The following is a 25327-nucleotide window of genomic DNA, read 5'->3' on the forward strand; positions in this document are numbered from 1 at the left end:
GCCCCAGGGACTGAAGGACTCGAGGAAAAGCGCTGGTCACCCATCCAGCAAGAAGGGGGGTGCGTCTGTGGATCTGTGAGCCCAGCATGGCCCCATGCTCTCTGGACACTCCCAGAACACCCTCACCCAGGGCCTGACCGGAGCCTTGCCCTGCCTGTGGACCCAGGGCCGCAGCCCTCTCTGGGCAGATGCTGCGAGGCCCACTGCTGGGGGAACCGGGGGACACAGCCCAGAGCAGCCCCCGAAGACTCAAGGTTTGCCCCTGGCTCCCGACGCCCAGAGTGAGGCAGCCCTGCCTCTCAGGTGCTTTTCCCTCCAGCTGCTGACCTGCCCCACGGGCGTGAGCCAGCCTGGGCCCAGGCTCGCCGGCGCGCCCTCTGGCTGGAGGAGCCCCAGGACCCTGCAGGACAGCTGCGGCCCGGCTCCTGGTCGGCCGGACTCTGCCTCCAGAACCCGCCCTTGCCTGCCCCGCGCCGCAAGGCCTGTGGACTTAGCTGACAGATTCGTGTCCAGACCAGCATCTCCAGGAGCCCTGCCGACTCTGCATTCCCAGCTGGCCCTCGGCTCTGGTTGCAGTCAGGGTCTCAAATTATCCACGGGGCCTGGACCAAGCATTTCTGTCCAAAGGCCCAGGCGCCAAACTGCAGGACACAGCTCCCTGGAGCCTCCTGTGTCCACACTGCCAGATGCCCTCCATCCTCCCAGACTGAGCTCCGGGCTCCACAAGACCAGCGGGAGGTGGCCAAGCCCAAGCCAGGGCCTCAGAAGTAACATCTGAAAGTCTTAAACAGGAGGTCCCATCAGGGCAGCTCCTTGGCGACTCAGCCCTCCCTGACGGGCCTGGCCGAGCTGTGCTCAGCCTCAGATGCCCACGAGGACACGGACTATGGCTGGTCCAGACCCTCGCGCGCCTCTGCGGCGTGCAGCGCCAGCACACCGCTCGTGCCGGCAACACCGCTCCTGTCAGGTGACTCCACTCAACAACCCGGCTTCAGGAGACCTTGGCGTCTGCAGCCACACATCCCTGAATGCTTCCCACCCCACGGGGCACGGTTCCGGCAGGAAGCAGGCGGCGCTCAGGGTGGGCAGCCTCAGGCGAACTGGTGAGTGTGCTGGGCGGGGGGGCGCAGCAGGACCTAGAGGGCCGCCTACAGGAAGAGGGGCCCTGGCGGAGTGCCCGGGAAGGTCGCAACACCACTGGCCACAGAAGAGCCGGAGCTGTAACCAAATGCAGCGCCCAGGCCCACCGCCCTTCCCTCCCCGCCCGCTTCCAGAATGTGCAGGCTGTGGTGGTGGCCTTCCTGCCCCTCAGGTGTGAGCCCAGCGACGCTGGGCGCCGACTCATTAGCTGGAAGGTGCTCGGAGGCGGCAGGAAGGCCTGGGGTCTCCACTGACCGCCCTGGCTTGTGCACAAGCCGGGCTGTGAGCAGAGCGGCCCTGGGCACCAAGGGGACGGGGCCGCTGGATTCTGCCGCGGCTCCTCAGGACCTCCTGTGTGTGTGTGTGTGTGCACGCTTCAGTGGTGAAATAAACTCTGCTGCCAACCAGACCGCTCCTTATTGCAGGACCAGGACACTCAGGAACCTGACACACGAGCCCTGGGTGCTGAGCGTTCGTGTTGTTTTTCTTGGCAAGGGGCCCGCGGGGCTGCACAGTGAGAGGGCCAACCCCGGAGCCTCTTGTGTCCACACTGCCAGCTTTCTTGGATACGGCGCCCAGATACCCTCATCCTCCCAGACTGAGCTCCGGGCTCCGCAAGACCAGAGCGAGGTGGCCGAGCCCGAGCCAGGGCCGCAGAGGCAACGTGGCCGTTTGAAAGTCTTAAACAGGAGGTCCCAGCGGGGCAGCTCCTTGGCGGCTCAGTTCTCCCTGATGGGCCCAGCCAAGCTGTGCTCAGAGATAGGCCTTTTAATTTAAAATTTTAAAATTACAGATGATGGTTTCAACTCCTGAGAAAATGCCAGCTTCTCCTTAGGAAAGGAGCTGAGAGACACTGAACACCAGAGAGTGTCCCCCCACCCCGGGCCTGGCACACGGGATGCCCACCGCCCTGACGCTCACACCCAGGCCTGTCTGCTGGGACCAGGGGCCAGCTGTGGGGCAGGACGACTCGGCCTCCTTCCTGGAACAGAGACCCAGTGCGGTGAGCAGCGTGGGGACTCTGGGAATCCAACCCCAGCTGCAGAGCTGAGGGCAGGGGCCAGGCCCTCCCGCCAGACCAGCTCACGGCTCCTCTGCAGAGCGGCCCTGCAGAAAGTCTCGGTCCAGCATCACGGGGCCCAGCAGCCCGCTGCGGAAGGCCCGCAGGAAGTCTCGGGCGGCTGCAGGGTAGTCGGGCTGGATGACGTTCACGTTCCCTGGGAAGGCAGGAGGCTCAGGTGAGGAGGGAGCCGCACGTGGGGCCCAGTCCAACCCCCTCAGGCCCACGCAGGTAGGCGTCTGCACAGCACATTCGGGAAAAACACCCGAATTCACAAGAGTGAGGGCATCATGGCCTGGAGCTTCCAGAGGAGGTGTGGCCCACCCTGCAGGCCCGGCCCCTCCCCTGCAGCCAAGGCAGACACCCCTCCCCCGACTGCCCTGGGCCCAACCCCCGCCCAGCCCCGGGGCTGCCCATCTCACCCGTGCCTGTCAGCACCTTCACCTTCTGGGTCTTCCTCAGCTTCACGGCCACCCGCTTCAGCACGCTGGCGATGTCGTCACAGGCCTCACCCAGGCCGTAGTGCTGCACATACCTGTGGGAGGGCGGCAGTCACCGGCTCTCCAGTGACCCCTTCGTGGGTGCCAGTGACCTCCTTGCAGAGCTGAGGACCTCACCGACACCCACCTTCCACGTGGCCACAGGCAGCTGCCCCGAGACCCAGCCCCACACCGGGACCCTGGGTACAGCTGCCAGGACAGCTGACCGTTCGAGGGGGTCTCCCTGCAGACCCTAAGCAAAAGGACCGGAGTGTTCCCGATGACAGTCCCAGGGCAGGAATACCAAGACACCTGCCACCCGAAGGTCAGGGGCAAGAGCTGCCAGGCACACGCAGCGGGAAAACAGACCCGTCGGGGGAGAAAACCGGTCAGCTGGAACCGCCCCAGACACTGGAATCCACAGAGACCCTGAATCAGTTATTAGAACTGCGTTCCCTGTGGTTACAAAGCAAAGAACCCACACAGAAGACAATAAAAAGAAATAATCCGAATCTAACATCTGGAAGAAAACACTATGAAACACACGCTGAGGGAATTAGAGCAGCTCGAACTCTGCAGGGGAGAGGGCGAGGGAGCTGGGGACCCAGCGGCGCTGAGCCAGCGCTCCTGGAGCCAGAGCGGGGGATGGAGCCCTGCACCCACCGTCAGAGCCTGGTGACAGCCCTGCGTGGACGAGGACAGTGGCCGGGGTCACCCACACGTGCGTGACGCAGGCTGCACAGTCTGGGGGTGAGAGCCAAGGGCTGGGGACAAGCACAAGAAACAAGGAAACCGTGCCGGCGCGCAGTGTCATAAACTGCCCGAACGCTTGACGAGGAGAAACCGTCACAGCAGCCAGAGCGTCGTACGTACGGAACAGAGGAACAGAGGGCAGACTCTCATCAGAAACCGCTCCTCTGCGGACAGTCCGTCCACCGAGAACTCTGCCCACAGGGCAAACTCCCTTCAAAACAGAAGGTGAAATGAACACATCCTCCAACAGCAGCTGCACGGCCACTGGCGTCACAGGGAATCCTGGGCAGGGAGACGGCCCCACAGGGCGGGGCCCAGAGCAGACGGGGCGAGTCTTCACTTTACATCCATGTTTCAAGAAAGCACAGCAGCATGTCTGCCGCAGAGAGCAACACGTGTCACAACTCTGCCCAGAGGCGAGCTCCGCAGACGGGAGAGGCCCGGGCCTCACGGCACTCAGGCCACTGCGATGCCCTGCGAACCCCAGAGCCACCTCCGCCCAGGTTCTGGGTAACAAGCTGACAAAAGGGAATCGTGAAAAGCGCCTGAGGGACTTCCCTGGTGGTCCAGGGGCTGAGGCGCCGCGCTCCCAGCGCAGGGGGCCGGGGTCAGTCCCTGAGCAGGGACCAGATCCCGCAAGAGTCTGTGTGCTGTGACTAAAGATCCTGCAAGCTGCAACTGAGACGCGGTGCAGCCAAGCGAGCTAAAGAGAAGGCATCTGACTGATCTAGAAAAGGTCAAAGAGAGAGAAAAGAAAAGGTGCACAGAACAGCTGTGACAAAGGCAAGATTGAAGATGTAACCCTAACGTCAGTGACCAGTCAGACATGAGTGGCCTAAACACCTAAACTAAAAGCAGAAACGGCCAGACGGGTGAAAAGCAAGGGCCAACTACATGCAGCAATAAACATTTTAAATGTAAAGACACGCCAGCTCAAAGTAAAGAGACAGGGGACAGGGACACACGAGGGAGATTTCAGAGCAGAGACTATCCTGTCCAGGATACAGGAGGTCACGTCCTCAAGTCACCAGAACACCACGACCTCCCCACGACACGGAGGCTGGAGACGTGAGCAGGACCGGTGGTGAGGGGCGAGCCCACCTCCTGCCCACAGCAGTAACAGGAAGACAGTCAGCAACGCGGAAACAAGGGAGGAACGCGGACCGGACAGCAACCACCAGAACAAAAACCAGAGGTCAGAAAGTGGGGACCAGAAGCTGGTTCTGTGGGGAAAACCAAATGCCTGACCTGACGTCCTCAGGGTCCTCAGGGACATCTCTGGGGGCCTGCAGGACACAGGCACTCTCACCATCCTCACTGGTGAGGGCAAACCGACTGGACCTCTGCACAGCGACCGCCTGCACTGCCCAGTGTGAGAACACGGATGAACCCAGGGATGAACGCCCGGCCAGGCGGGCACTGCCAGCAGGGAGGCTGCACACAGGGCTCCCCCTGTGAGGCTCCAGAAGGTGCAGGAAGCAGGTGGGCAGGGAGAGGGCCACATGGCAGCACAAGAAACGGGGTTTCCTGGACGTGTAACGGCGTCACATGACTTTGCCAACAAAGGTCCATCTAGTCAAGGCTGTGGTTTTTCCAGTGGTCATGTATGGATGTGAGCTGGACTATAAAGAAAGCTGAGCACCAAAGAACTGATGCTTTTGAACTGTGATGTTGGAGAAGACTCTTGAGAGTCCCTTGGACTGCAAGGAGATCCAACCAGTCCATCCTAAAGGAGATCAGTCCTGAATGTTCATTGCAAGGACTGACACTGAAGCTGAAGCTCCAATACTTTGTCCACCTGATTCGAAGAACTGGCTCATTTGAAAAGACCCTGATGCTGGGAAAGATTGAAGGTGGGAGGAGAAGGGGACGACAGAGGATGAGATGGTTGGATGGCATCACTGACTCGATGGACGTGAGTCTGGGTGGACTCCGGCAGTGGGTGATGGACAGGGAGGCCTGGCGTGCTGCGGTTCATGGGGTCGAGAAGAGTCGGACACGACTGAGCGACTGAACTGAACGGCTTCACGGGTGCACCCACATGTCACAACCTGTCAGACTGTACATTAATGACCACAGACTGTCCACGGCACCTCACGGTGCTGGTTTTCAGTTATGCTTAGTGAGGCCGGGGGAGAGGGCCTGCCCCCTGCACTCACCCCAAGAGCTGGTGCCTGTTGAGGGTGTAGAGAAGGAAGTCAGCCAGGGTCTCCTCGCCCACGAGGTGGTCCAGCACGGTTCCTGGGAACAGGCGGCGGAGGGGGAGGGCTTCAGCTCGCGCCCTGCCCTCCCCACCCCCGCAGTCAAGGGGGAGGAGGGCGCCCCCTCCAGGGTGGGCCAGGATGCCCGACGGGCTGAGGGTGCCAGGGGTGTCAGCTGTGAGCAGCCAGGCCAAGCACAGGCCACCCAGCCTGGGAGCCTGGGGGCCTGGGAGCCTGCTGTGGGTGGTGGGGGTCGGGCTCACCGCACAGGGCCAGTTTCAGGCCCGTCTCCACGCTTGGAATCCGAGGAGCCAGCACCCCAGGGGTGTCGAGCAGAAACATCAGCGGCCGCTCACACACCTGGGGGCAGAGCGTGGTCAGCTGGCCTTCTGCCTGAGGCTAGAGAAGACCCTGGAACCTGCCCCCCAGAGTCACTGCCACCAAGCTCTCAGCATCCCCACAGGATGCCACTGCTGAGTGACGTGGAGAAGGAATAAGGGCAGGAACCCAGCAGCCACCTTGCCCCAGGAGGACAGGCTCTGCCCTGACCCTGCATGCCCCTGGGATGGAAGACACCTGAGCCCTGGCCCAGGTATGGTATGAGGACAAGGCCCTACCTGAATCCTGGACATCACAGCTCTGGTGATCCCAGGCTCGCCGCCCACCCTGGTGGCTTTTCCTGCAGGATGAAAGGGAGACGTCAGTCTGTCAAGCGCCCAGGCAGATACGCTGGATGAGCAGCGATGCACATGGGAGCCTAGCGGGGCCCAGCGAGGGCTCTGCAGGGAGAGGACCGCCTCCCAGGCGCCACGACCCGCTGAGGCACGGCCGTGACAGCTGGCCAGGGCTGCCTGTTGGCATCGCCTTCCTCCCTGCAAGGCCGGCACCGCCCCAGGACCGCCCACAATGGCCCACCCGTGGGGGCGGCTCCTGACACTGGCCGCTGCGGTCCCAGCTCAGGGCGTGTCCCAGGCAGACCCTCCCCCTGTGCTGGAGCAACACTCGCATCCATCAGCGCGCGGACAGGTAAACAAAACGTGCTTCGTCCACACAAAGGAGTGTTATCAGCCTCAGAAGGAGGGAGATCATGGCGCACGCGGCAGCGCGGGTGGACCCTGGGGACTCGGGCTCCGTGAAGCGGGCCCCGCGCGGCGCAGACCCTGTGAGCCAGGATGAGGCGCCCGAGGACCCAATTCACACGACAGAACGCACACCAGAGGCTCCGGGGCTCCGGAGGGCAGGCCCACTTGCGTCTGGAGGCTGACAGTGTGAGGCTTGCACAGCACTTAATGTACTAACACCAATGATGTCTTTAAAGCCACAATTACAGGAAAGTAAGCAACAGCTGACTGTAACAGTGCTCCAGCTGGCAGCAGAAACAGCCTGAGGTGACGGTCCGGCACAGGTCTGTCTCAGGGAGGTTCCCAAAGGACACACTCATGCAGAACACGAGTCAACACGGACTTGGCGTCAAACGCCAGCAGGCATGAGACACAGGCCCGGAGAGCCCTCTCCGGGTCCCGGCCTGACGTCTCACCCACGTTTCCCACACGCCCTGAGCAAGCGGGACAAAGAGACAGAGTAACGGGAGGACAAAATCGCCCACGTTTAGAAACTGCACATATTAAACATTTAAAGACAGAAAGCGGATGAAGTATAAAATGTATTAGGGAATGACTGTCTCACCAGCTGACTGTACACCAAGCTGTCAGCTGGGCCTCCTGGTGCCAACAGCCCCCTCAGTGAGCTGGGGTCTCAGGCTCTGGAGGGTCGTCCCAGCACGAGAACCAGTGCCTGCCCCCCCAACTGCAGAAGTACCTTTCCTGAGGTGCTGCCTCCGCAGGGAGTTGATAAGCGAGGACTTGCCCACGTTGGGGACCCCGATCACCATGATGCAGTACTCCACGTGCTGGAAACGCAAGGGCAGGGGGTGGGCACCACCCAGCCCCGCACCCCCATACCCCCGGGGCACCAGCGTGCCCACCTGGGGCCGCCCCACCCCACCTGCCGAGACCCGAGGGGGGTCCCCAGGCTGGGCTCAGCAGTGGGCCCGGGTTTCCCAGCAGAAGGGGCAGGCCCTCGGCCGGTCCTGGCCCACCAACCTCTCCTCGGTGATAGCGGTAGCTGCTCCCAACCAGCTCCGTGACCGTCGGGATGACCTGCAACCAACAACCACCAGGCACCTTCCGGGGGGAGCCCGGATGCCCTCGGCCCCTGGAGGCGGCACTCCCACCGGCATCCCACCACCGGCCGGCGTGGTTCCACACACGTCAGACGCAGGCTGTGCTCTGCGGAGCGGTGGGGGTGGCCGGGGCCCTGCCCTGTCCTTCCGCAGGAAAGAGGAGAGCCCGAGGGGAACAGCGGGCACTGCCACGCCTTCCAAAGACGCATGACAGCCGCAGAATTCTCCAACTTGACCAGGAAAACAGACACAGACCGTCCATGGCCTCCACTTGGGACTAGAGGCATCTCTCGGCCCGACCCTGCTGTTCCCACCCCCAGTCTGCCCGGCCCAGGAGGTGACTGTGCCCCAAACCCAACAACACTCTGCTTCCTGCAGAAGCACAGTAATCTGTGGTGTTTCTTTAACATTTTAAGCAGAAGCCTCAGAGCACAAAACAGAAGACACCCACCTGCTTGACATTTTCATCCTTCACACAGTTGGTAAAAACAACATGTTTTATGCCTTCTCTTTCTAAGTGTCGTATAATTTTCTAAAAGAGACAAGACGTTTCCAATTCAAACACCAAAGGAAGACATGGGCGGCGTCATAAGCTAGAGTCTGAGGATCTGCTCAAGGGCTGGGGACTCGAACGGAGGCTGGGCCACCGGGGCAGGCGGCCTGAGGGCACGTCAGGGGACGGCAGGCCAGCCCCGGGGCGCCCCTGCCGCGGGCTCTGTGGGAGGACACAGGACGGGGCCACACCAGGTCATCCGAAACCACCTGCAGCCCCGGAGACGCTTGGCGCTGGTCTCCACTCAGTCACATCATCGCTCCCCGCCTCCCAACCAGCTTCCACAAAACAAGCCCCACTTACACTAAGGTTTGAACCCAGCTACAGAATACGTGGAATACTTTAAAAGCCCCAAAGTAAACTGACACTAACATGAACTTACTGGCCTAAATGTGAAGCGAAATCACCGTATGACTCTTATTTTTACAACCAGTACTGCACTGTTTGAGAACCCCTTGGACTGCAAGGAGATCCAACCAGGCCATCCTAAAGGAGATCAGTCCTGAATATTCACTGGAAGGACTGATGCTGAAGCTGAAGCTCCAACACTTTGTCCACCTGATTCGAAGCACTGACTCATTGGAAAAGACCCTGATGCTGGGGAAGATTGAAGGTAGGAGGAGAAGGGGACAGCAGAGGATGAGATGGTTGGATGGCATCACCAACTCAATGGGCATGAGTTTGAGTAAGCTCCGGGAGTTGGTGATGGGCAGGGAGGCCTGGCGTGCTGCAGTCCATGGGGTCGCAGAGTCAGATACGATTGAGCGACTGAACTGAACTGAACTGAACTACATTGTTTGATCAGCTACTGATTTACTTAAAGGAATAAAAAAGCCATTCATTGATTCAGTTAGTTTTGCTGATTTATTGTTTGCTATGATGATGCAGATGAAGGTCAGGCCCACAAAGACTTCGTGAAGTCACACTGCAGGCTGCGTACAAATCTGCATGGGACTCCCCCTCCCAACCTGCATAGGCAGACACGGGGGTGGAGTTTAAAGAACTCAGTGTACCACAGCCAACTAAGAAACCAGAACGCGTTCCTGCTGCTGCAAAAGGAAAAGCTACACACACACAAAAGCTGGCTCGATTTCAAGATTCTGACACCTACTCTCTCTGTTTCTCTTACTCAGGGACAATAGGAGACATCACCCCTAGACACTGTGTCCCCATCCAGCAGGGCTCGGGGACACCCCCAGTTGCTTTGGGTCTCACACCTTCCAGATCACTCAGGGGGCAGCAGGCAGCCCAGAGCTCAGACCAGAGGTCTGGGAGGACACAGGGAGCCAACGCTGCTGCACCAAGAGGCCTCTGGGTCGGAGAGCAGGGTGATGGCCACTCGCCCCAGGAGGCAACTGAAACGCGAGTGAGTGAAAGTTAAACAAGAGACAGGCATCCGTACCACAGCTGCAGCCACATGCCGCGTGCTCACAGCCTCGAGGGCCCTGCAGCCACTCTGTGGGAGCGCGGCTCCTCCCCTCGCCCATGGCTGGACCCCCGCTGAAGGATACAAACTCTTTGGTCACCTGAATGACAGGTTAGTCTAAGGCTAGTTTGCTAAAGCACGCAGGCCTGGGCAGACCAGACCAGAGATCCGGTCAGATTTGAGCCGTACCTGCTGCTCCTTCAGATCTGCCAGGTCCATTTTGTTGAGGACGAGCAAGTGAGGCTTAAGCCCAAGGGTTTCCTGAAACAGAGGGTTTCGGCCCGACAGTGGGATGTGGCAAAATTAAGGCAAGATTCCATCAATTTGACCACCAACTGACATACTTTCCCTTGTCTTGTTATGCAGACTGGACCGCCTACAACAGGACACCCTCGGAAGGAAAGGACAGTGCAGAAGCCTGTCTGGAAGCAGGCGCGCTCCAGCCAGCCCATCCACGAGACCGAGCCGACCCCAAGTCCTGCACTCACCGCCTGAGGGCCACCGAGCCTCTGCAGGCCCCCCAGCGCCTCCTGCGGACAAGAGGCAGGGCAGCGCCCTCTCGTGGTTCCTCAAACAGGAATGATGGCGGCAAAAACAAACAGAGCTCAACGGAAGGTTTTGTGACTAGACCATTGTTTAGCTGCCAAAAGATCTGGTCACTCAGGACAAGTGCCTCCCACGAGTCCTAATCAATGTATCTCATGCCACCGCCGCCACCCCTGGGCATCTGCATGGAGACCTCCAGCGAGCCCACCTCCTCAACGCCAGGGGCAGCCCCTTCCTATCTCCGCCAGGGGCCCCCGGCGCTCACTGTGACACCAGCACATCAGGAGGGGAGGTCTGTGTCTGCATGTTGGGGGTGCTCAGCCCTTCCCTGGTGCCTGTCCCCAGGAGTCCCGAAGCCTCAGCATGCCCAGGTTCCAGGCCCCCAGTTAAGCCGCTGTGTCCCCACCACACCACACAGGGACAACAAAAACAACAACTTACTTTCTCCATAAGCAGCGCTCTGCCCTCAGAGGTTAACCAAGCCTGAGCTCCCTCAAGGGCCGTCCTGGAGAAGTCAGGACACCCAGCGAGCAGAGGAGGGCGGGGCGGAGGCGGCCCCCCTCAGCACACGGGCAGCAACCTCAGGCTTCCTCGTCCAGAAATCAGACATGCAACCGCCACCACACCCTTCTGACTGGCATGAGATATTGTACGAACTGAAACATTTAACCTACGGTAGAGAAACTGGAGAGTTTTCTCAGAAATTCCAAGTACAGATGGTGATGACTTTCAAACCAACACCTGTGTCTTCTAGAGAGCCTCTAAACACAGCTCAGGTAAATACAGCAAAAACAGGGTGTGCAAAGCACGCTCATTACTGAGGGAGATCATTCCCTCTTCTGGTGCATCCTTTAGTACAGGAAGGAAGCCTGGTTGGCAGCTACTTTCTAATGGAGGTGTCATATCCCACCTGGAGCCTGCTACTGCTGCAGTGAGTTGGAAGGCACGGGTGTGCCAGGCGGAAACCTGAGACGAACGAGCTACCCTGTGTCAGAGGGAGCTTCTGGGCCCCGCACCAGGGATCCTGACTCACTGGCCTGGAAAGTGGCCTGCTGCTGCTGCTGCTAAGTCGCTTCAGTTGTGTCCAACTGTGCGACCCCATAGATGGCAGCCCACCAGGCTCCGATGTCCCTGGGATTTTCCAGGCAAGAGTACTGGAGTGGGGTGCCACTGCCTTCTCCAGGAAAGTGGCCTAGATATTAGTATTTTCAAGAGCCTCCCGGGGGAATTCTAATATGTAACAAGGATTGAGAACCACTGCTTTAAATGTCAGTAATTTGGGGTCGCAAAGAGTCGGACACGATGGAGTGACTGAACTGAACTAGGACAGGTGACCCTGTTGGTCACTGAGGTGCAGACTGGACCAGAGCAGGGACCAGAGAAGGCAGATGGGAACAAGGTAACAGCCAGGAACACTTCTCCAGTCGTGTGCACTGCCTGACTCTGGAAGGTCTCCCCTGCACTACAGCTCCGCACCCAATCCCAGTGGGGTTGGGGGAGGGCTCCCCTCACCAAGAAGTTCTCACCACCAGCTGGGGTCCTTCTGTTCAGCACAACTCTGACTCCATGAACCCGGAGATGGCATCAGACCCCATGGTCTGGGCTCAGGAATGCCACCGCCCCTCACGTCAAAGAGCAACTGCAGTTGAGGTCTGACAGAAAACAGCACAATTCTGTAAAGCAATTATCCTTCAATAAAAAATAATTTAAAAAAAATAGCAACTCCAAGTCCAGGTTGTCACCTGTCACTTCTGACCAACAGGCCTGAATCAGGGGTTCCCAAGACCCTTCCCTGGGTTCTAGCAAAACTAGTCTGGACAGTGGCTCAAGAAATTGAGAGAAACATTTTATTTATTGGATTAGACTTATGATCTGGCTTCCCTAGGGGCTCAGAGGTAAAAAAAAAAAAAAAAAAAAAAACGGCCTGCAATGTAGGAGATGTGTGCAGGACACACAGGTTCAGTCTCTAGGTGGGGAAGATCCCTTGGAGAAGGAAATGGCAGCCACTCCAGTGTTCTTGCCTGGAAAATCCCATGGACAGAAGCCTGGCGGGCTACCATCCATGAGGTCACAAAGAGTCGGACACAACTTAATGACTAAACAACAAAAAGGACACAACTCTGGAGCAGCCAGATGGAAGACATGTCCAGGGCGAAGGCTGGGAAAAGACGTGGAGCCTCCCCCTCTGCGGGTGCCTCTGCCTGCATCTCCACCCTCTCAGCAACCAGGAAGCTCTCCCCACCCCACCCCCCAATAGTCTGGGGTTTTCTAGCAGCTTCATTACACAGGCGGACAGAGTGAAACGCTGGCCTTTGGTGAGTGAACTCAACCTCCAGGGCCTAAGGCGGGGGCAGGGGTAGGACTGAAAGCCCTAACCCTCCCATAGCAAGGCTGGCGCCCCCAGCAAGCAGCTCCCCCGTAAGGGACCAAGGTCTTTTCCAAAACCACCTCATTAACAAGAGACACCTTATCACACCCCTCACGATGGAAACTCCAAGACTTTCAGGAGCTCTGTGCCAGAACCAGGACAAAGACCAAATAGGTACTGCTTATTCTAAGAGACCACTTCACCACCACTGAAGGATATCCGGGCGTCATGGACCTCGATGATGCAGTCCACCAGCTTCAGGCTGCTCTGCATCTTCTTCAGCCCTGGAAAACAGAAGAGGGACGCCTCAGGGGAGGACGGGTTCCGAGCTTTTAATAAAGTAATACTGAAGCACAGTTAGTTGCTTTACGACGTTGTGTTCAGTTTCTCCGGTACATTAAAGTGAAACGGCTATACAGAAACACTGCCCCTCAGCGTCCCCTCACTCAGCCAAGCCCAGTCTTTCGGGCACACCCACAAACATTCCTTGTGGCTGGATCCCTTGCGGTTCAGACAGTAAAGTCTGCCCGCAATGCGGGAGACCCAGGTTCGATCCCTGGGTCGGGAAGATCCCCTGGAGAAGGGAATGGCAACCCCCTCCATTCTCATCTGGAGAATTTCATGGACAGAGGAGCCTGGCGGGCTCCAGTGCATAGAGTTTCAAAGAGTCGGACAGGACTGAGCGACTTCATTTTCTTTCTTTTCAAACATCTCGCCTCCACCGCCTGCTTCTCGCCCGCGGTCGCCCCGTCCCACTGATGGAGGGGCGGCGCGGGCCGAGGGCCGCCACCCTCACACCGGGCGGCGCTGGGTCTGCAGGCGCTCTCGGAGCCAAACTCTGAGAAAAGTAAGAACCTCAGAGGGTGCAGGCGAGAGACCGCCAGGTCGATCTACGCCTCAAGGTGCTCAGGTAATTAAACAGCCGACTTCAACCTGGAAAGTGCTTTCCTAGCCCTGCCTCATTCCGTCCCCAAATAACGTCCAGGAAATTGTGTCCTTTTCCAAGCAGGTGGGCACACGGGCTTCGAGCCGAGGAACAGGGCCTGCCGGGGTCAGCTCACGAGCCCGCCCCGCGGTGGACCCGCGAGGAGCCGGGGAAGCAGCGCGCCCCGCCGCGCCTCACCCTTGGCCATGTGGCCCGGAAACCAGCGCGCCACGTCGCGACCTTCCAGAGGGAAGCTCTCCCGCCAGGCCGCCCGCACGGCGGCGCAGAGACTCCGCGGAGACAGCCTCATGGGTCCGCGTCCCAGGCTCCGCGCAGCACTACGGACCGCTCCACCCACGGACCTGTCCGCCGGGCCCGTGCGACCCCGCACAAAGGTTCCGGGGCTCCACGCGGCCGGCGCGGCCCGCGCATGCGCACGACGCTGCCTCGGCCCGCAGGAGGCGCTTAGCGGCCAGTGCTGGGGCTGGGCCGGGGACCGGGGGTGGGGACGGGGCTGGGGACGGGGCTAGGGACCAGGGACGGAGCAGGGGACGCGGCTGGGGGCCGGGCTGGGTCCCTCGGGCGGGCTTCAGGGAGGGCTACGAGCCAGGGCCGCACCCGCGCAGTTCCGGGAGTTCTCAGGGGTCCAGTCTTCATTAAATTAAAAAATCCTGGTTCTTCCTTAACCATATTCTGAGTGACAAAATTTAGTAGTCCGCTGTCAATTTGGTCCTTTTTACAAACTTGGTTATATTTTTTCAGATATTTTAAATTTAACTGACAAGTATAAGATCCTCTTTTTCAAGTACTCTGGGTTTAATGTACAAACTCTTTGCAAACGCTGCAGTTCTGCTAAATTAAATCCTGAATGCAATAAGCCTGAAATTCTTTATTGCAGCAATACTCAGTGTAAGTACAGTCGGATTTTAACTTTTTTTCTTTCTTTCTTTTTTCCGCTGTGCCGCAGGGCTTGCAGGAGCTATTTCGTAACCAGGGATTGAACCCAGACCATGGCAGTGAAAACCCAGAATCTTAACCACTAGGCCACAGGGAAGTCCCCAGATTTTAACTTTAAATCAGAAGCCTGGGCTACTGCTCACTGCACTTTGTTGTAAGAGTATGAAGCTAATGGAATTTTTTAAACAAGCTCCTAAAACTCCAAATATGCTCAGATTCTCAGCTCAAAGATACCATTACTGTCATCTTGATGGCCCTAAGCCTAATACTCAGGGCGAGCTGTTCCTAGGGCTGAGACAGGCCCTCCCGTGGCAGAGTGAGACCACCTGGGCCCCCTGCACAAGCTCCCAGATCTTCCTCACTGAGCTGCCCTCTGCACCCAGACAGCCTCAGTCCTGCACACGGACTCAAAAAACCTGAGACAACAACAGAGAGCTGTGTGCCTGACAGACGCTGCCCTTCCACAGCCCTAGGACCAAAGAACCAAAATAAAATCCTGCCAAATCCCAGATTTCTCTTCAGCTGTCTTACTGGCAGGTGCCCCAAGCAAAGCAACTCCAGGGACACAAGGGAGCGGATACACAGACAGACCTTTGTGGGCAGAGATCCCCGGAGGGCGATTTGACCTAAGATGAGAAGGTGATGAGAAGGTGCTGGGCTGAGGGCATGGCCAGCACCACGGCTGACAGTCTGGCCACTTGGAGCTGGAAAGGAGCCGGTGGCAATTCTTTAGGCATGCACACACTCCTCCAGGGCCCACACGCGAAGCAGGACACACCATGCAGCCCGAGGTCCGAGGAGGATCAGGAGCCACTGACCTCGAGGTGGGCACCAGGCCAGGGGGCCCCATGCCTGCTGTGTGGAGTCCCAGCCTCTGCAGCTCCCTGCTTCCCTCTGCAGGCCAGCCTTCAGCTGTACTGCCTCCGGGGACAGTCCTGGAAAGATGCCCACACTCTGCCGTGGCAGCTGTGAGACTGGCCATTGCCAACCCCACCTGAGGCCTCTGACCTTTCCTTGGCTGTGAGATGGGGGCCATGCAGCCGCTTCCCTGGGACACTTCAAGGAGGCAGTGAAATGAGATGGGGGCAGCTGAGCACAGCACCAGGCCCCCCAAGGGCTCCCCACATTTATGCCAACACTTCCCAGGGCACCCTGTTCCTCTGTACCCTTCAGGCCTCACTGTTCACTTCCTCCAGAAAACCCTGAGCCCGCAGATCAGAACAGGGTGCCCCGTGCCCTGTGAACTCCCGTCTCCCACTTGCTGACCCTCACCCGGCCCACAGGGCAGCCAGTACCTGGTGAAGGGCCTGTGGACTCACACCAGGGGCACCTACCAGCTCTGCTGCCACTGCGATGAGAACTCGGGGACCCGGGAACACACCCAGGGTCCCGGGTATCCGAGGGAGGCAGGCCACGTGCTGGGGGCACAGAGCCCTGCAGTGACCAGGGCTGGGGCAAGACGAGAACAGAGCGGCCCAGGCTGCAGCTCGGAGGCATAAGTATGACTCGACACAGACTGTTTTACACACTTTATGTGCCATCAATGGCGGCGGCGGCAGCATCCCATGTCTCCGTCCTCCAGGAAGACTGCACTGAGCTCAAGCTCAGCCCTGACCGGAATCCAGCAACTTGAGACATGAGGGAGCTGACCCCCGGTGACAACATCCCAAGCCCGCCTGAACCTCATCCATCACAGGACAGGATAGGGCCAGCCTCCTCAACCCTAGCACTGGGAGCGCAGAGTCAGGCTCAAAGCCTGGGCTCGGGCCACTGGGCCTGGGGGTCCCACAGCGTCATGAGCCGGTCAGCCTCCCTCCAGCCAGACAGCAGAGCCCCGTGTGTGGTGGAATAAAACGTCCGGTGTGTGGCTTCCCCTGCGAACAGTACCTGGAGCTGGAAAGAAGGGGGCGGTCAGCTGGGTGCCAGGCCTCGGCCACCAGCCCCACACCTGTTGCCTGGGCTGCAGAAGTGATGGCAAATGTGGTGCTTTGCTGCTGCCTTAACCCAGCACCCTGATGCAGTTGGGCAACAAGGACCGGCACCCAGCCGCTGCCACGGGAAGGAGCAGCAACAGCGAGGACCCCTCAGAGCCAGCACACCCGGAACCAAGCACAGTCACAGGGTGGAAGACCCGTCAGGCGGCTCTGGAGAAAATCTGAACATCGCCCAAAACACAGAGCAAAACACCAGAGAGGGAAATTAGCAGGGAAAAGATAAGAAAATTCTAGGGCCAGCTCAGAAGTACACCATCGAACTAGAAATCCGGAAAAAGGGGAAGAAAAAAAACCATGATGAGATAGTTCAGGAGAATCCCAGATGACTGAATACACGCCGGAGGGCAGTGCAGCTAGGCTCTGAGGCCCTGAGTGCGGGACCTCTTCTCCTTCCAGCTTCACTGGAGCGAGGCAGCTGCCCTCACAGAAGACCCTCACGAGCGCCCCAGGCAACCACAGGGCAGCGTGACCATGCCAAGGCCACCACACTGTGAGGAAGCCCAAGCCGCTCAGAGAGGCCTCAGGCAGGCGCTCCAGCCAACGTGCCAGCTGTGCTCAAGGCAGACGTGTGAGAGAAGCAGCCTCGCGTGACCCAGCCCAGCCCTGAGTCACCCCCAGCTGAGGCCCTGGACATCATGGGCAGAAACAGCTGTCCCATGGTGCCCACCCTCAGAATTCAGCAGCCCAAGGAGGTGGCTGCTTCCACCACGAAAAAGAAGGCGCCTCGAAGCTCAGGTGTGGACAGTGCCCACAGCAAACAAGGTGTGTGCGGACAGCCCTCTTAACAAACTACTTCAACAGGGGCCTGGGAGGGCGGGGAGAGGCCTGAGGGCTGGGCGCACAGAGGCAGAAGAAAGCTAAAACTTTATGTGCTGTGGTCAGAATCCCATCAGCAATTCCTGAAAGTGAAGCATCAAGAAGCAAAACGCACTTAGAAGGAATTCCCTGGTGGCAGAGTGGTTAAGACTGTGCTTCCAGTGCAGGGGGCCCGGGTTCCATTCCTGGTCTGGGAACTAAGATCCCACATGCTGTGAGGCATGGGAGGGAGTCAGTTCAGTCGCTCAGTCGTGTCTGACTCTGCGACCCCATGAACCACAGCACGCCAGGCCTCCCTGTCCATCACCAACTCCTGGAGTTTACTTGTGATGCCCTCCAACCATCTCATCCTCTGTCGCCCCCTTCTCCTCCTGCCCTCAATCCTTCCCAGCATCAGGGTCTTTTCCAGTGAGTCAGCTCTCCGCCTGAGGTGGCCATGGGAGGGAGAGGCACATAGACAACTGAAGGGGGAATGCTGGATGACGTGTGAACTCTGAGGGTGGTAACAGTGCTGCAGTTACGCGTTTTAAGACATGACCTCGATCTTTTGCAGATGCACACTGAAACCTGCAAGTGAAACGTCACCTGTGGGGCGTGCTCACCAGCAGGTGAGTCAGGAGGGCAGGGAGATGCCAGGAGCAGACAGGAACCCAACGGCTCTGCCAACCTTTATAGGCCTCAAAGTTTTCCACATTCAGTGCTTTGTAAAAAGTGCAAGTGTCAGTCACTCAGTCGTGTCTGACTCTTTGTGACCCCACGGACTGTAATCCACCAGGCTCCTCTGTCCATGGGATTCTCCAGGCAAGAATACTGGAGTGCGTAGCTATTTCCTTCTCCAGGGGATCTTCCTGACCCAGGGACTGAGCCCGTGTCTCCTGCATTGCAGGCAGATTCTCTACCACTGAGCCACCAGGGAAGCCCCTCTGTAAACAGTAGTAGAACCATAATGAGAAAGAACCTGAGAAAGAACGCATACATACGCATACATGGCTGAATCGCCTCGCTGGACACTCGAAACTAACACAGTACTGTAAATCAACTAAACGTCGATTCCAGAAAGCACTTTTAACAAGGCGGCAGCTTAATGTGTTATTTGGCAATCAGAACCAGCCTGAAGTGCAGCTTGGGAAGGGTCAGCGGTGTGCCCCCCCACCAGAAGGCTATATTTTGTTTTTATTCTATTTTGTTAGCTATCACTATAGAATGCTCTGACACTTCAGGCTACAGGTATGTATAATTCTGATTAAAATAACACGTTTCAAAAAGAAAGTGGACTCTGAGTCACAGGGTCCCAGCCCGTTGACTGCAGCGGCAGCCCCAGCCTTCGCAGGGCCTATCCTGTCCCCAGGCCCTCCGTGGGACTCCGGTGCCCTCGCCCGGCGGCTTCCTCCTACCTGTGCCCCCTTGCCGTCTGAAGGGAGGGGCTGGGCCAGCCGGTCCATGTCGTCCCCAGAGCTGCCCACGGCCACGTAGCTGTATGAGCCCCGGGTGTACGGGGCGCTGTGCCAGCAGGACCTCAGCATACTCCTGGGTGCGGGGAGCTGGGGGTTCCCTGGGCCAAGAGACGCACATGTTAGCCAGCAGCCCGCCCACCCATCCACAAGGAGCCTCCCACCGTAAAGACCGAGCAGTTAAAAGCGAGACCACTGCTGGGCAGCCAAGCCCAGGGGGTGTGAGCGCAGGGCTCCCCTCCGGAGGTCCCTGAAGCAGCGTCCCGACACACACTGCTGCCTTTCCTGAGCCTCGGCGTCCCGTCTGTAAAGCTCTGATTGCGGACATTCATATCCATCTTGGTGGCAGATTTTTAGGAAAGAGAAGTGGGAAGTGCTTGCAAAGCCATTTCAGTCCCCCAGAGAGGAGAACTCTTCGTGCCAGCTGACATGGGCAGGACTGTCCCGAGACTCAGGGCCGAACCCAGTTCCTCTCTGGGGGAGGTTTGGTTCCTGTCACAGACCAGCCGCTCGGGTGGGAGGCAGCAGCGTGGCCCCTGCGGTCAGTACCTGTCACCCTGCGGAGCACCTGCGTCAGAGACCTGAGCACGTCCTCGTCCGACAGTGTCTCCATGAACTCGGACTCGAGCCCCGCGATAAAGCCACAGAGCACGTGGCTGGCCCTGCTGGAGAGAAGCAGAGCTGGACCAGGCCCGCCACACCCAGACCGGCTCTGCCGTGACCAGTGGCTGCACCAGTGTGGGCTCAAAGCCCCGGGGTCCCTCGACACGGGGTCTGCAAGGTCAGAGCTCTCAGGGCACCAAGATGGTTCCTGCTGACTCCACTGTCAAAGGCTGGTGGGGACAGCTGTCCCTAGCACAGTCGGGGACTCTGTATCAAGTCCTGACCCTTCTACTCCTCTTTATAAAACCCTGCACGAAAAAAAAAAAAAAAAAAACCCACATGATGGGCCGGAGGGGACCAGGTGACCATGTGGACCCTGGCTTGGCTGCTGGGGTGAGTACCCCTGGGTCCTCGGCAAACACGTCTCAGAAGTGAGCAAAGTGTGTCTCTTACGAGGAAAGCAACTGCAAGTATTTACTGCACATTGCAGGTCCCGAGAGATGCTGACGAGCTGCACGCACTGGGCCTCTGTCTGCTCCTGCAGGGAGTGGGCTCGGGGGGTCTGTCTCACCACTTTAGGGTGCCCCTTGTGTCCCCCCTCGTGTAAACCCTCCAGAAACGCCTCGAGGAGAATCGACACAGTGCCGGACCCCCCAGACAGCTCACACCCAGGCCTCCTCGGAGAAACCTGGAAAGAACACATACTGGAAGGGAGGCAGGACCCAGAAGCCAATCAGCTTCTTGAACCAGGCATCCTGCAGCTCGGGGGCGGTGTCCTCCAGGGGCGACGTGTCCTCCCACACCACCTGGATGTGCTGGCAGTCTGGCTCCCAGAAGGGCTCCTCAAACTCCAAGAAGATTTTATTGTTTGTCCCAAAGCCTATTTTCCTGATCGCTTCCACCTTTTCAGTGGGCAGTGGTGGCTCAAAGAAGGTGTCCAGATGCTTCTTAAAAAAACCTGAAATTCAAAATTGGACGCCTTACTCCATGTCAGTCTCTTAATGGGAATTGACAGCCACAGGAATGGCCCTGAGCCCGTCAGAGGGTCAGAGAAAGGTCAGAGGGTCAGAGAAAGGCGTCTGGGAGCCACGCAGGCTCCCTGCAGGCCGGAGCCCCGACAGCCAGCATTCAGTGGAGGGACAGGCAGGCCCCGAGAACGCCTGCCACGCGGGATCAGGTGGCCCAGCCCCGGACCGCTCTGCGGGACAGGCCCGAGCCTGCTGCCTCTCGGGCTGCCCAGGGTTAGTTTGCAGGAGCAATGAAACACACAGGCTTCACCCAGAAGCCACAGGAAAAGTGATCAGTGTTTAGCCCGAAGTCACACCACAAGGAGAGGAAACATTCACAGCACAAGCCAACCTCGCCAGTTCACGGGAGAAAGACCAACAGTGTGACAGGAAACAAGGCTTGGCCGTGAACACTGCAGAGGGGACCGTCTCCCCACAGCCACCCGCTCGCCGCAGAGCTTCAGCCCATCAGTTCCTGCAGGACTGGACTTGGTCCTACACACATGTATCCAAACACACACGCCTACAGCACTGTGCAACAGAACAGTGAAAAGTAACTTTGTGTCAGTATTCATTAGCGGCGCCTGCTGCTCCCGCTGCTGCTGCTGCTGCTGCTAAGTCGCTTCAGTTGTGTCCAACTCTGTGCGACCCCATAGACGGCAGCCCACCAGGCTCCTCCATCCCTGGGACTCTCCAGGCAAGATCACTGGAGCGGGTTGCCATTTCCTTCTCTAGCGCAGGCGTGCATGCTAAGTCGTTTCGGTCATGTCTGATTCTATGCGATCCTATGGACAGCAGCCCACCAGGCCCCTCTGTCCACAGGATTCTCTAGGCAAGATCACTGGAGCAGGTTGCCATTTCCTTCTCCAAATTAATGGTACCTACACATGAGAAAATATGGTGTAGCTATCAAGAACAAACTGGGCAGGTGCCTGGCCCCCTGTGAGCCGTAATGATGCACCTGCTGGCTGCAGCAGCTCAGTGAGCCCACACCACAACTGTGCGTGAACCAGGCCATCCGTGTAAAAGAACAAAGACTGTGACAACCTGTCTGTGCTGGTTTGGAAACGGAGGAGCAGCAGAACACTGTGCTAATAACGCGCAGCAGAGTCCACCATGGGAGAAGGAGCCGGCCCTGAGCAAGCCAATCCACACCCAGCCCTCCCCTAGGGGGCAGGAGAATCCGCGGACACGGCCCATGGGTGGGGTCGGGGCAGGGGAGACTCCTGCCCTTCACCTTCCAGCCATGCTGGCACCTGTTAGCTTTGTGAACTTGGGCAGTTAAGTGACTTCTCTGTGTTATCATTTATCAAATAGGGGGTGGGGCAGAGATTTCCCAAGCTGCCAGAGAAGCAGGTGAGATAAACCCGGCACAAACTTGCTTTCAGTTATCTCCACCTTTTACCAGATTGCCAGCTCCTACTGCTAGATCTTCCCTGGTGGCTCAGAGGTTAACGCATCTGCCTCCAATGCGGGAGACCTGGGTTCGATCCCTGGGTTGGGAAAATCCCCTGGAGAAGGAAATGGCAATCCACTCCAATATTCTTGCCTGGAGAATCCCATGGACGGAGGAGCCCGGACACGACTGAGCGACTTCACCTTCACCTTCACTGCTAGATCTAAAGCATCAGATCTGGAATTAAATAGGATTATGCTCACAACTCCTTCCTCGATCACCACCAGGACCGAAACGTAAGACCTGGCTTTCCGCCCCCTGAAAGCAGTGTGGTGAGCCTCAAGAGGCCGTCCCAACCTCCCAAAGGAGCAGCACACCTGCTGACCTGTGACCTCTCTTCCTGTGAAACCTTCTTTCAAAGCGAACAATTGCTACAAAGCACAGTAGAGTAGCTCTATCCCAAACTCAGAATGAAAACATGAGCTCAGCAGCCAACGAGTGCCCCGGAGTGAATGAGGCTGGAGAAAACCAGAGGCCAGGGCACCTGAACGAGAACTGGAGGAACCGACCAGAACAGAGGGCTTTACCTAAGGGCACGGTGACGACCACGTGATGGGCTGGGAAGCAGTCTCCATCCTCACATTCCACCAGCACGGGAAATGTCTCCCCAGGAGCCGAAGCTTCCCGGAAGGACCCATTCCAGTGAATGGTCATCACGGGTTTGTCAAAAACCATCACGTCCTTGGGCAAGGAGGCCATGATGCAGTCTGTGAGTCCTTGGTAGCCCCTGGGGGAAACAGAGGTGTCCCTGGAGGCGAGGCTCTACAACAAGCCCTCCGAGCTCACGCCAGATCAGGGAGCTGCAGGGGGCTCTGGTCCCAGCTCAGCCAGGGAGGAGGGCAGGGAGGGAGGGGGCCTCACGGGAGGATGACAGGAGCAGAGCTCCCCAGGTTTTCGTGGCAAGCAGGTCCCTCCTCACCAAGGTCCCTCCTCACCCGGCCCAGGGCTCCCATTCTGGGCCTCTTCCCCATCACAGCACCCTCCCTGTGCAGGGCAGTCCTGGAGGGTCTCATGAGGGCCCCATGAGAGGACAGCCACCCCAACACAGAGCAGGCCTGTCTGCCCATCTCTGAGGTCCAACCCCCAACAGTGCTTACAGGCAGGAGGCCTCCTAAACCTGGCGGGGAGCAAGGCATTACAAGATGCATTTCCTTCTTTTAATCACTTTTTCTTGAGAAGAATTCTTTTCTTTTCATAAGTGGTCAAAACTATGGAAGTAAATGACCAATCTCCCTAACACAGGAAGACAAACAGCCCCTGTCCCTCTCACCCGTCCCCTGCCTCCCAAAGCTTGGCCTGAGGTACAGGTAGGGACCCCCGAGGGAGCATGAAGGGGGTCTGGGGAAGCACAGAGGGGTCTGTCTGGGTGGGTGGGGCAGGCACATACTCAGGAAAGGTGCAGTCCAGCCCTGGCAGCACAGTGTACTCCCCGAAAGGCGCGAGGGCAACCAGGTCCATGCTGTGGGTACCGCTCACACAGCACTCCACGTTGAACAAGTTCTTCAGGATGGCCAGTTTGAGCTTCTTGGTCTCCTCATCCTCTGTCCAGCCAGCCATGTGCTGACGGATCTTCTCCTTGAGGTACTCCCCGACACTGGGTGGGGTGGTCTCAGCCGCCTGCAGGAACTCCCTGGTCTGGTCTATGAGACTGTAGAACAGACTGGCCATCTCCGCCACGAGCTCAAGGCTCACACTTACCCCAGAGCTGGCGTAAGACACAGATGGCAGGCCCACGTGACCTCCGGTCTCGATCAGCTGGTTCTCCTCGGACAGGGCCTTCTCCCCAAGCAGCCCGTATTTGGCAGCCAGCTGGAAGACGGGGTTGCCCTGGGAGGGCCCATGGATCCAGTGAGCACCTACCTCCACCACGCCACCTGGGAGCGGTAGGAGAGGCCACCTTGAGGCTCCCTGCCCTGAGTCCCTCCCCTTGCCACACTCAGCCCTGCCCTTCCAGAGGCCCACATCATTCCAGAGGACCAGAGGCTCTGGCGCCAGGGCCTGTCAGACCTGACTTAGGGGAACACCCCCTGAGGGGTGCTGGCCTGCGCGTGCCTGGGAAGGATACTTGGAGGCAGGCCTGGGGGCAGAGGAGGCACCAAGGAGCAAGGAGGCTGGAGGTGGTGGTGTGGGGGCTCCCTGCGGCGGTCAGAACCAGGGCCACTGTGTGGTCAAGGGTTCCCCTCCGCCGCAGCGGCGGACCCCGCTCACTGCGGGCAGCTGAGTTTCGGGGAGCAGTGAACTTCGGTAATTATGTGGGGCGGAGCGGGGATTCGCTCAAGGGGCCAGATAAGGGTTCCAGGACGCCTAACCCTGGACGTAGGCCGAGCCAGGAGCAGGGCTCCAGAGGCACCGGCTGGGCTCCGGGAAGGGGTTCCGGGAAAGGCTGTTACCGAAGCTGTGCTCCGAGCGGATGCGGCCACCGGCGCGGGCCGTGGCCTCCAGAACCCGAAGGTGTGAGAAGGCCGGGTGGCGGCAGAGCCTCTGCGCCGCCCCCAGCCCCGCGATGCCGCCGCCCACCACCAGCACCCGCGGGCCGCGGCCCGGGGCTTCCGCCTGACGACCACCCGACTGCATCGCCGCCGTCCCGGGCGGTTCCGGAGAGTCCCCCCGCCGCTAGGAGGTTTCGTGGAGCCGGGAAGAGACCAGAGCAGGGGCGGGGATTCGGGGCGGGACAAGGGGCGGGGCAGGGCCGGAGGAGGAAGGGCGAGGGGCGGGGCCGGAGGAAGAAGGGGGCGAGGGGCGGGGCCAGAGGAAAGGGGCGAGGGGCGGGGCCAGAGGTGAAAGGGGCGAGGGGCGGGGTGAGGGCGAGGAGAGGGGCGGGGCGAGGTGGGCAAGGAGTTCCGTTCCGGCCCGGCCCGCCCCCCGATGTGGGCCTGGCTCAGCTGCGCGCGCGCCTGGTGGCTTGGGACGAGAGGTCTGGCCTACCGCGCGGGAAGGTGGCGGAGGGTCGCTCGGGAGTGCGAGGGCCAGCGCGGAGGGGTCGGTGTATTATCCATCGGTGTCGGCGTTGTAGGCGACCGCCCCCACCGAGGGAGAGTGCGGGCGGCCGACTGGCCTGTTCGGGTCGTGTCCTGGTCCTCAGGAGACGTGGGAACGGGGCCAGGAGGCGGAGGAGGAGCCTCTTTTCTGCCTCCGATGCGCGAGCGAGCGCCTTCACTTCCAGAGCCCGTGGACCGCGGTGCCGAGGTGTCAGGTCGGATGGGGAGAGACGACGACCCTGGTGTGAGTGTGTCCACAGTTACGTGTCTACATGCACAGAGTACAACACACGTGAAGTACAAAGTGCAAGATAAACTGAGTGGAGAACGAGTCCCACCCCCTCCCCGCCCCCGCCCACATATCTGACCCCAGGAGCGGGAAACAAGTTCTAGCCTGCAGGCATTTCTGGAGACTTATTCTGGTTCGGGCTA

General features: G+C 59.0%; 2 protein-coding genes and 1 long non-coding RNA gene across 8 annotated transcripts in view; 1 reads left to right on the forward strand and 2 right to left on the reverse strand.

Annotated features, from left to right (window-relative positions):
• Positions 1-25327, reverse strand: part of LOC106700651 (uncharacterized) — a 194254-nt gene that overhangs the window by 88438 nt on the left and 80489 nt on the right. The window lies entirely within an intron of this gene.
• LOC138985830 (uncharacterized) lies at positions 511-9639 on the forward strand. The gene is made up of 3 exons (XR_011462790.1): positions 511-1103; positions 8802-8981; positions 9502-9639. It is a non-coding gene; the product is annotated as an uncharacterized lncRNA (long non-coding RNA).
• Positions 1894-24592, reverse strand: LOC102278694 (peroxisomal N(1)-acetyl-spermine/spermidine oxidase). 6 transcript variants are annotated; one of them, XM_070363790.1, is made up of 15 exons: positions 24308-24587; positions 23305-23791; positions 22445-22644; positions 20160-20412; positions 18795-18952; positions 12926-12992; positions 9984-10086; positions 8267-8347; positions 7736-7792; positions 7452-7542; positions 6251-6312; positions 5897-5993; positions 5592-5673; positions 2623-2735; positions 1894-2357 (listed from the first exon to the last, which is right to left on the reverse strand). In XM_070363790.1, exons 1-15 carry the CDS (start codon positions 24489-24491, stop codon positions 2224-2226), a joined length of 2169 nt encoding a protein of 722 aa, XP_070219891.1. In that variant the 5' UTR covers positions 24492-24587; the 3' UTR covers positions 1894-2223. The 6 variants fall into 6 exon arrangements, with proteins under 6 accessions (XP_070219891.1, XP_070219892.1, XP_070219895.1 ...); XM_070363791.1 differs by having other exon boundaries at positions 23305-23744; positions 24308-24438; XM_070363794.1 differs by lacking the exons at positions 18795-18952; positions 20160-20412; positions 22445-22644; positions 23305-23791; positions 24308-24587 and adding an exon at positions 13832-14014.

This window comes from Bos mutus, chromosome 26 (assembly GCF_027580195.1).
Source record: "Bos mutus isolate GX-2022 chromosome 26, NWIPB_WYAK_1.1, whole genome shotgun sequence".
Lineage (NCBI taxonomy): Eukaryota > Metazoa > Chordata > Mammalia > Artiodactyla > Bovidae > Bos > Bos mutus.